General features: G+C 38.7%; 1 protein-coding gene and 1 pseudogene across 1 annotated transcript; both read right to left on the reverse strand.

Moving 5' to 3' along the window:
• Positions 1 to 582: 582 nt before the first annotated feature.
• Magee2 (MAGE family member E2) lies at positions 583 to 2189 on the reverse strand. The gene has a single exon (XM_026405590.2). The coding sequence runs from the start codon at positions 2152 to 2154 to the stop codon at positions 583 to 585; it is 1572 nt and encodes a 523-aa protein (XP_026261375.1). The 5' UTR covers positions 2155 to 2189.
• A 2998-nt stretch (positions 2190 to 5187) lies between these two features.
• On the reverse strand, positions 5188 to 6645 carry LOC113194493 (eukaryotic initiation factor 4A-II-like; annotated as a pseudogene).
• Positions 6646 to 11130: the final 4485 nt, after the last annotated feature.

Here is an 11130-nt window from a genome sequence, read left to right on the forward strand (position 1 = left end):
TGGGTCTTCTTTACCCTTATATTCTCAGCACATTTCCCTGTGCTCAGAGCATACAGGTGCTTAATAAATGTTTACAGAATAAATGAATGCATTATCAGGGTATCCAATTCATTATGCTTTTATTTTTCACTACACTCTGGAACAACAAAGTAAATACAGGTAAATGGCAGTCTTTTTTCACACAACAGTAGACACAAAGGGAAGGCTGTGTGTTTTTGTATTGTGGATTTGTGTGTGTTGTGTGTGTGTTATTATTGTTATTTAACTTCTACACCTGATAGTTTTACTGATTATTTCAAACATGTAAACATTACCAGTACATTTTACATAGCTGTCTGAACTTTTATACTGAAACAAGACAGGGAAGGCAAATGAGCAATTCATAAACATTGATCATGAACCTAATTTTAGGGTATATTAGAAGGAAGGAAATACAATTATAACTGGAACACAGATAGTAACCACAATGTGTACTCCCTACCCCAACCCTCCCCAATTTCTGATTTGGGGCCCCAATGCCCATTTTCTCAAGGCCCCTTTAACTGATGCCACTCAACTGTAGTGATACATCTTTTACAAACTTCACATGGAGCCAAAGAAGAACATGGCAGTGGCCTCAGATCTGGCTCTGGCCTCCTCATCTTCCATGGCCTCCCTATACTGCTCTGGCCAGTCCTGTGGTCGCTTTCTATAGAGCCTGGCCATGTACTCCAAGGCTTTCATTTTGGTGGTTTCAAGGTGAGCTCGAGGACCCCAGAGAAGCTCATATTCAACTGGATTAGAGTAGGACAGTGGCCTGCATTCCAGGTAGCGCTGCCTCATAAGCTTACAGGTGATGGCATGCTTTCTCCCGACATCCACACTAAATCTCCGAAGCAAGTTCCAGACATTGGCCTCTTTGACACGGTTGCCCATCAGGAAGATCAAGCCCAGGATTGGCATCACATACTCTTGAGTGGGTCTCCCCAAGCTCTCTAACATTACTTGCTCTTCTTCTGATTCTGGTTGCTGGACTAGGAGGTAGATGTGCTCACTGGTATCAACCTCAATCAGAGAGAACCCATAGAACAGATCAAGGATTAGAGTAGCTCGACTGAGGATGTTTGGGAACACATCCTCAAATTCTTTGCCAGTATGAGCCAATAGCTCATCCTGATGTATAGGGAGCAACTCCTCAGTGACATTAATAGCCAACTGGACCAAATCATTTGCCTTGTCATTCATAGTGTCCTCTGACCAGAACTCTAAGCCAGCAGCCTGGCTTCTTTCTTTGGCTTTGTCAGCTTCCAGGGCCTTGTTATATTCTTCTGGCCAGCTCCAGGGTTCTTCATCATGGGCCTCTGCCACAAACTTCAGGGCTTCCATCTTTGTGATCTCCCTGTGGGCCCTAGAGCCCCACAAGAACTCAAATTCGAGGGGATTAGTGCCATACACGGGCCAGTACTCCAAGAATCGCATACGCACAAAGTCAGTGGTAAGGAGATTTCTTGTGTTCCCTAAGAGATTGTTGATCCTCTGAGGCTCATCCAACACATCAACCTTTAGCAACAGGTCCCAAATGGAGGCCTCTCTTGCCCGGTTGCCATTCAGGAGGATGTGGCCTAGGACAAGGGCCAGGAGACCTGCCTTTGGCACGTCCAGAGTCTCTGCTAGCCGATCAGTGGTCTGGGGACCCGGTTTGCTGATTAGGTTGTAAGTATCAGCCTGAGGATCAAGAACTCTCAGGTTCAACCCAAAGACCCGATCCAGGTGAGCTGAGGCTCGTCTGAGTATCTCAGGGAACTGATCTGAGTATTCTCTGAGAAACTCCAGCATCTCTGACTGCTGGATAGACCCCTCGGTTTGGCTTTTCATTCGCATGAAATTCACCAAAGCTATTGACCTGTCTTCTAGAGGGTCGTGGACCCTGAGCGCCCCCAAACGTCGGGACTGCTCGTCGATGAGGACCTCGATGTCATTCGGGTCCTGGGTGGCTTGAGAAGCGCTGGCACCCTGAGGGTCCATAGGAACCTGAGAGCCCTGGAGGGTATCAGGGACCAGCATGGAGGTGGGGGGCCCGGAGGCGTTAGTAGCCTGCATTTCACCCCGGCCGTCGCTGTAATCTGCAGTGGTCTCTGCGCTGCCGTGGCGCGCATTCTGGCTTACCAGAGACATGGTTCCAGGAGACAGGAGCGGGAGCTGGTAGGTCAGCGATCCGTCGGAGAGAGGACCTTAGGTGAGTTGGCGCCTCGGCACAAAGCCGAAACCCGAGACCCGAGAGCTGGGCGGATCAAAAGTGAGCGCTGGAAAGAAGGGCGATCTTTTTACACTAGCACTAGCCAGCAATGAGCGCAAGCCTGAGAGCGTCTAGCTTTGCCGCAGCCTACGCAGGCGCAGTCGGGCTCTGCGACGTGGTGGCCACGCCCCACTCACAGTCTTCCACTCCCGCCCCTAACCCCTGCTGTGCAGGCGAGGCGAGTCCAAGCGGTTGTTGCTGGACTTCCTAGAGAAGAGAATTTTAAAAAGAGGAGTAAAGCTGGGGATATAACTCAGCAGTAAAAGCGCTTTCCTAGCATATGTGAGACCCTTGGTTCCATCCCTAAAACTGAGGGCGGGGGAGAAAGGGGATAAAAGATAAAGCAAAAGGGTCAAGGGATAGGAGATGTTTCAGTGACATTGCACTTGAAATTTTTCTGTGGGGTATAAAGCACTATGATAATTAGTGGAGCATTCAGAGAGGAGGAGAAAGATGTTAACAATGATAATTGTTTTATAGATTCATTAATTCATCTACCCACAGAAAAGGTATTTCTTAAGCATGTGCCACATGCCAAGCCAGTGCTAGGTGTTAGAGGTACATCAGAGGACAAACAATGATTATTCTTTTCCATACGGAGGTTACTTTCAGGGATACATTCAAACAATGGCAATAGTAATGAGCACTAATCTTTTATGCAGAACTTACTATGTGACAGGTGCTGTTCCTGGCACCTTCACTTTTCTCATTAAAATCCTTTCATCTTAGCTATGATGTACCTACTCTTAATAATCCTTACATTACAGATGAGGAAATTGGGTCAAGATAGTAAATTTACCTGTTCAAAGTAAGGCAGCAAGAGAAAGACATCAGGATTTGAAACCAGGTCTGTCAGAATCTAAAGCATATGTACTTTCTCATACCATATGAATTTCAAGGGGGTGTTTAGCCCTACTTGTTATAAATAGCTCATATAAAAGGGATAGAAATAGGTGGTTTCATGTAGGGTCAACTAACATACAGTAAAAACAGAAGGAGCAAGCAATGAATTACAGCTTAGTCTGGTGTGTCTTGGATTGGGGGTGGTTGCAAAGAAACCCTCAAAGAGGAGTTGAGCTCTAAGTGATGAAAAGGATGAAAAGGGTTCATGGTTTATAAGGTATTCCAGTCTTAGGAACTATCAACAGGAAAGGCCCAGAGGTGTGAAAGTACAAAGTAAGTTTGCATACAGCCAGTTACCCAGGGTGGCTAGAGCTAGGATGGGTGGGAGATGATGATGAAGGTGGCTAGACAGGAAAGACTGGATTTCCTAGTCTTCATTTAGTAGTATATCAGAACTGGTTGGTGTTGAGAGCCACAGTGGCTCCTGAATTGTGCCCAGCCAGACTGCAGCAGGTTGGGGTCCTACAGGGTGGGAATGGCAACACAAGAATAGAACTTGTTACTTCAGGCAGTTGTTCACGTACGTATATGTGTGCAAGTGCACATGTGTGTTTGGGAAGACATGATATAAACATTTTAGGCAGGAAGATGGGTTAAATGCTTTATTTTCTTGGAGTGCTAGCAAAATAGTTGGAATAAAATATGGCCGTAATCCAGGACTCAACTATCAAGGAGTGCAGGAGAGTATTATGAAGAGAAAAAGAATTTAAAACAAGATTGCCATCTGCAGACACTCTGGAAATCCTTCCTTAAATTCTTGACAGTAATTAATGCTGTTACATTCAGTGATCCTGCCCTTGGAATTCTTTCAGAGGCCATGGTCTTCATATGTGGGGGCCAGTCACACATTTTGGACACTTTCTAGATACCAGTTACATTCCACAATAGCAAAGGAGGAAATTTAGGAGCATGGATTTGGCCAGACTGGACTAAAGTCTTATATGTTTGTAGAAACAAATATGCATGCTCTATAAAATAGAAATGTGTGGTTTGTGTGCTAATCATTATTTAAGATAACCTTGTGAAAAGCAGCACCTTCTTAAGCTGCTGCAAAGGTATGATTGAGGTTAGATCTGATAGTCTTTTACTCTCGTGTTTCTTTATCAGCAGGAGGGCTCCATGTTCCTTATCCTAGACAGATGCTTCACAGGGAAAAACTCTGAGAGGATTTTTTTTAATTTTTTTTTTTTACTTGTTGATGGACCTTTATTTTATTAATTTGTATGTGGTGCTGGGGATCAAACCCAGTGCCTCACACATGCTAGGCAAGCGCACTACCACTGAGCCACAACCACAGCCCCCGCCCCCAAGAGGATTTTTATTTCCTTCAGTTATAAATGAAAACATATATTCCCCCCCCCAGAAAAAACATAGCTCACAGAGTTTGACTTCTACTACTCCCTTCCCCACCTAATAAAGAAGAAAAACAACATTGAATGGAGGCATCTTACCTGCTGACATCCTAATATCATTCCATAGCATTCAACTCCTTAACAAATTTTTCCCTGTTTCTCATCTTCATCTTTTTTTAAAAGAGAATATACAATTTATTTAACATTCAAACTTCTTTAAGACATGTGCAATATGGCAATTTTACTGGGGGTTTCACCCTACTTAGGATATGATTGCTTGCTGGGGCTTAGCAACAGGGTCCAGTTCACACTTAGCATTAATTAAATAATTTATTGAATAAATATAATACCAAACAAAATACATTCAAATGCTTTCTAAAAAAATCAACTTTAAAGGCCTTTTTATTCAGGCTAATGACAAACACAATAAAGGCAGATATGCTAGTTTAACATAATTGGCTGATTTTATACAGCACTTATATCTTTAGTCCACAAGTATATTATTAAATGATAGAGAACATCTAATACAACCATTTCTACAGAACTAGGAAATACATTTCTAAGAAAGAAAGATTTTATAGACCCCAACAGTCTAACTCTAAAGAGGATAAAGCCAATGACTTTCCTCACAAGAGCTCACAACTAATGTTGCTTTGCTATCAAAATCTGTATTTCTGATCCATTAGGAGCACTGAGACAAGATTCAAATATTCCCAAAGAAGTACAATGCATGTTGTGATCGCCTATTCAGCAACAGCGAGCACTGCATTCAAATATATCTCATCCCAGGAATTAAATAAGGTCAGCCACATTCATGGGCATTTCCTCCACTGTAGTATTGTAGAAAGTCTCAATGTCACAAAGAATCCTCTTGTCTTCTTCAGCAACAAAGTTTATAGCCACATTTTTCCTCCCAAATCGACCCCCTCTGCCAATTCTGTGAATATAGTTTTCACGATTGGTAGGTAGATCATAGTTTATAACCAAAAACACTTGTTGCACATCAATCCCACAAGCCAAGAAGTCAGTAGTGATCGGAATTCCCTCATGATAACATCTCTCTCTTTTTGGTCCATGTCACCATGTAGAGCAGAAACTGTGAAGTCCCTGGCGTGCATTTTTTTTCAGTGACCCAGTCCACTTTGCGCCTTGTACTGAGAAAAATCACACCCTGCATAATGGTCAGTGTCTCGTACAAGTCACAAAGTGTGTCCAACTTCCACTCCTCTTTCAACATTAATGTAAAACTATTTGATTCCTTCAAGGGTCAATTCTTCCTTCTTCACCAGAGTTCGAATTGGATCTCTCATAAATTTTTTGGTCACTTCCAACACATCAGTTGGCATTGTGACAGAAAGCAACACAACCTGAATACTTGTATTTAATTTTTGGAAAATCTCATAGATTTGATCCTTAAACCCTCGGCTCAACATTTCATCTGCTTCATACAAAACAAACATTTTGATCCATTTTGGAGAAAGATATCTTCTGTTTAACATATCAAACACTCTCCCTGGTGTTCCAAAAATAATATGTGGTGCTTCAGCCTGCAGTTTTTGCATTTCATTTCGAACAATGCAGGCATGACAAGTTGCTCCCATATAGTCTCCAAGTGCCAGAATCACCTTTTGGATTTTTTGAGAGAGAGAGAGAGAGAGAGAGAGAGAGAGAGAGAATTTATATATATATATATATTTAGTTTTCAGCGGACACAACATCTTTGTATGTAGAGAGAATTTAATATTTATTTTATTTTTTTAGTTTTCGGCGGACACAACATCTTTGTTTGTATGTGGTGCTGAGGATGGAACCCTGGCCGCACGCATGCCAGGCCAGCGCGCTACCACTTGAGCCACATCCCCAGCCCAAACTTTTGGATCTTTAATACAGGGAATAATAGCTCGCTGTTGAATAGCTGAAGGCTTCTCAAAACCATAAGCATAGATGCCCTGAAGAAGAGACTCCTTTTAAATTCATATCATCAAAGTTATCAACAATCTCATTCCAGTTGCTCTCGATGACACCATCGGGGTCCATTCCCTCTGGGCCTCCATGTTCTCTGTTATAATCCGCGAAGCCACCAGACATGATCCGAAGAACCACTCAGTGCCCCACTGAAAAAAAAAAAAAGACTTCATCTTTTTTAAAATATCTTTTTAGTTGTGGATGGACACAATATCTTTGTTTTTATTTATTTATTTTTATGTGGTGCTGAGGATCGAACTCAGGGTCTCACACCTGTGAGGCTACACTCTACCACTGAGCTATAGCCCCAGACCTCTCTATCTTCATCCTTATCCCTAAGGACATCCTTCCACGAAGTCACTTCTCTGACTACAGTAAGCCACACTTCTGGCCTCAGCCATTTCTATTCTACAGGTCTCCGAACCATTGTAGTTATTGTTAAGTGAACAACAAAGGAGCTGTGCCTTTCTACTGTGCATTTCTACTGTGACTAACATATACATGTTTTCCACACTGTTTAAATAGGAATGTAAAAAGATGGTTTCAGTCAGGTGCAGTGGTACACGCCTGTAATTCCAGAGACTTGGGTAGCTGAGGCAGGATGATTGCAAGTTCAAGGCCAGACTTAGCAACTTAGCAAGACCCTAAGCAACATAGTGAGACCCTGTCTCAACACAAAAAAAATAAAAAGGGTTGGTGATGTAGCTTGGTGGTAAATCTCCCCTAGGTTCAATCCCCAGTACCCCCCCCCAAAAAATGTTTTTAGATTCTATTCTGAAGTTCTTTTGATAATTTCTGACCTTTTTATACATTTAAAACATGTGACTATTTTTTCATAATAATTGACTTGGCTCAATTCAATGTTCAGTATAATTTTAATGAAGTATTTTCAGTTTATTACTGGAAAATATGCAAAGTAAAATACATAAATCATGAGTAGAGCATGATCAGTTATGACACATTTAACATACCATCTGACTACAATGCCAGTGAAAAAATAGATGACTACCAGCACTTCAGAAATCTCCATGGCACTTTTTCCCAACCTCTTCCCTCTTATTTGTCTTGAGAGGAAACCCTGAAACTGACTTCTAGCATCACAGATTAGTTTCTCCTGTATCCAAAATTTAAATAATATTAATAGAATTATACAGCATGTACTTATTTGTATCTTTCTTTCCAATAAACCCTCACTATTTTGTGTTATTTATTCCATGTTGTGTATAGCAGTATTATATACTTCACCATTATATGACAATATACTCTTACTCCATTAACCATTTTTTTTTTGGTGCTGGGGATCTAACCCAGGGCCTTAACCATTTTTTTTTCTAGTTTTATACTTTTATTTTTTTTAACCATTTTTTAATGTATGTATTTTTTTAGTTGTAGTTGGACACAATACCTTTATTTCATTTATTTTTATGTGGTGCTGAGGATCAACCCCAATGCCTCACACATGGTAGGCTAGCACTCTACTGATGAGCCACAAACCCAGCCCACTCCATTAACTTTTGATGGACATCTACCTAGTTTACAGTCTGTGACTGTTACACATAATGCTGTTATGAAATTTTGAATGTATCTTTTGGTTCACACATACATATATGTTGGAAATAAGTTTTGAATGGAATTGCTGGAGATATATATATATATATATATATATATATATATATATATATATATATATTAGTTTTCATGGACATTGCCAGAGAATTTTATGAAATTCTTACACCAATTTACACTCCCACCAGTATTGTATGAGAGTTTCCATTTCTCAATGTTCTTAGCCATAGTTATTACTATTCTGCTTACATTGTAGGCACTTCAATGGGTGTGCTGTAGTACAACATTGGTGGTTTTCTTTACTCATATTTAACCTTTTGTTTTTTATCACTTTCAAACAAGACTGGTCACTCATTTTCCTGAGACCATGGATATTAAAGATAAAAAATTAAAAAGGATGAAAAGTTAGAACATACCAACATACAAGTGATAATTGGTAGACACTTCAAAGGAAAAGAGATGGAAACAATATTCAAAGCCAACATTAGAATTAAAATATTGTAGTAATATTAGCACATTTGATGCAAGAACAAAGGCTCTAGAAATCCTACTTGCCCTTCAGTTCTTCACTGTATAGTATAGTCATTAATGACCTAGACTTATTAAGGAAAGATAACTTCTACTTAAGAAAGCAGATAAGTGTCTGTTATATAATTTCAAATTCAGGAAATACATAACATTTTTACAAGGGATTTTGGCACTCAAAGGAATAGTATGATTACATTTTGGTGCTCAAAGGGATACTATAATTACATGGAAAATGCTTTTGGTAATTATAATCCAATTTTTATAATATTTCTTTATATACAAAATAATAATAATTGATTAGACTCAGCTCATTTTTAAGCACTAATACTTAATTCAGGCTGAAATAACAAGAACTAATTATTATTAAGTTGGAATATACATGAATATGTCAAAAAACTTTTTAAAAATTCCATGTACCTACCAACCAGATATATTTACTATTACCATTTTGAAATAGACTTTCTACTCTTTCCCCAACCTTTTGTAAAGAAAAATGCATAAATGCATTCTGTAAATGTACAGATCAGTGGATTTTCAAAAATTGGACATATCAGTATGAACAACAGCTGGTCAACAAACTGAAGACTATGAGCAACCAGAAGTCCCCTTTCACCTCCTTCCACTTATTGGAACCCCCTGTACTCCAAGAGTAAAAAGAGTTTCAACATCATAGATCCATTTTACCTATTTTTGAGCTCTGTATATTATAATGATGCAATATAATTTTACATGTCTAGCTTCTTTCATTCAATTGTGTGTATGAAATTCATTCACATTGTTGCTCATAGTTGTCCATCCTTCATTTTCCTTGATCTATATTATTCTATTTTGTGACCACATCATCAGACTGTCTTTTAAAAATATTTTTAGTTGTAGATGAACATACATTATTTTGATTTTTATTTTTATTTATTTTTTAAAGAGAGAGAGAGAGAGAGAGAGAGAGAGAGAGAGAGAGAATCTTTTTTTGTAGATGGACACAACACAATGCCTTTATTTTTATGTGGTGCTGAAGATCGAACCCAGTGCCTCATATGTGAGGCAAGCGCTTTACCACTGAGCCCCAGAATGTCTTTTTTATCCATTCTATTTTTGGTGAACATTTGAGTAATTTCTAGTTTTTCAAATAAATAGTACTGTTATGAACATTCTAGAACATTTATTTCCATGAACTTTTGCAAGCACTTCCACTCACCCATGTATAATGGTGGTACTCACCTAGGAATATGATTGTTGGACCATAGGATTGTAGATTCTGCATACTTATAGCTACTATCAAAGTTTTTACAGAAGCTGTTATACCAATTTATACTCCCACAAGTAGAGGATTTTGTTTCCTATACATTTTAAACAACATTTGGTATTTTCTTTCTTTTCCTTTATAACTATTTTGGTGGGTGGTATAATATTGTGGTTCTAATTTACTTTTCATTGATGACAAATGAATTGAGTTTCTTTTAATGTGTTTATCATCCATTTGGATATATTCATTTGTGAAGTATATGTTCAAGTGTGTTGCCCATTTTTTTTCTACTAGTCTGTCTTTTCTTGCTGACTGATACAGTTTTTATATTTTATGGATACAAGTCTTTTGTGAAATGTGTGTATAGCAAATATCTTCTCTTACAGATAGGTTGTCTTTTCACTATCTTAATGTTCTCTTCAATGAGCAGAAATTCTTATTCATTGTATAGTCTGATTTATCAATTAGCTCCCTTTATGGTTAATGATTTGGGGACCATGTTTAAGGAGTGTTTCCTACACCAAGGCCACGATGAGGTGTTTCTATGCTTTCTTGATTTGTTTCTTTTTTACCATATAATAAATGATAAAATGTCATGCCAATCTTCAACTGATCAAGCACCATTTTTTAAAACATTTTCATCCTTTCATCATAGCACTACAGTGTCACACTTGTCATTCATGTGGTTAAAAAAATGTGTGGGTTTATTTCTATATACCACTGTCCTTCTGTTGGTCAGGCTGTAATTCTTGCAATAATAACACTCTATCCTCCTCATTGTTTTAATATTATCATAGGTGTTAATATATGATAATATTAGTCTTCCAGTCCTATTCTTCTTCAAGATTGTCTTGAATATTCATGTACTATTGCATTTCTATATAAATTTTACAATTACATTCCCAATGTTCATACAAAAGCCTTGGAAATTTGACTGTGACTTTTCAACTTGAAGAGAATTATTATATTTAAAATATTGAGTCTTCCAATCCATTAGTATGGTATCTCACTCATTCATCTTTTTCTTTAATCTTCCTCAATAATGCTTTTGAATGTAAATGCTGTCCTACCATAGAGTACCAAGAACATACCTATAATTGAACAAGGTGGGCTTATTACTTATTGCAAGGATAATATACCACATGGAGAATGGTCTGAGTAACCGGGTGTAAGAAGGACTTATTTTAGGATTTGGGTTCATATATGTGATTTGGGGAAGAATATAAAGGAAATTAAGTATTCAAGTCTAAATTGATACTGTCAGAAAGTAATAACAATTCTGTTTGGGTTCCTTAATA

This window comes from Urocitellus parryii, chromosome X (genome assembly GCF_045843805.1).
Source record: "Urocitellus parryii isolate mUroPar1 chromosome X, mUroPar1.hap1, whole genome shotgun sequence".
Taxonomy (NCBI): Eukaryota; Metazoa; Chordata; class Mammalia; order Rodentia; family Sciuridae; genus Urocitellus; species Urocitellus parryii.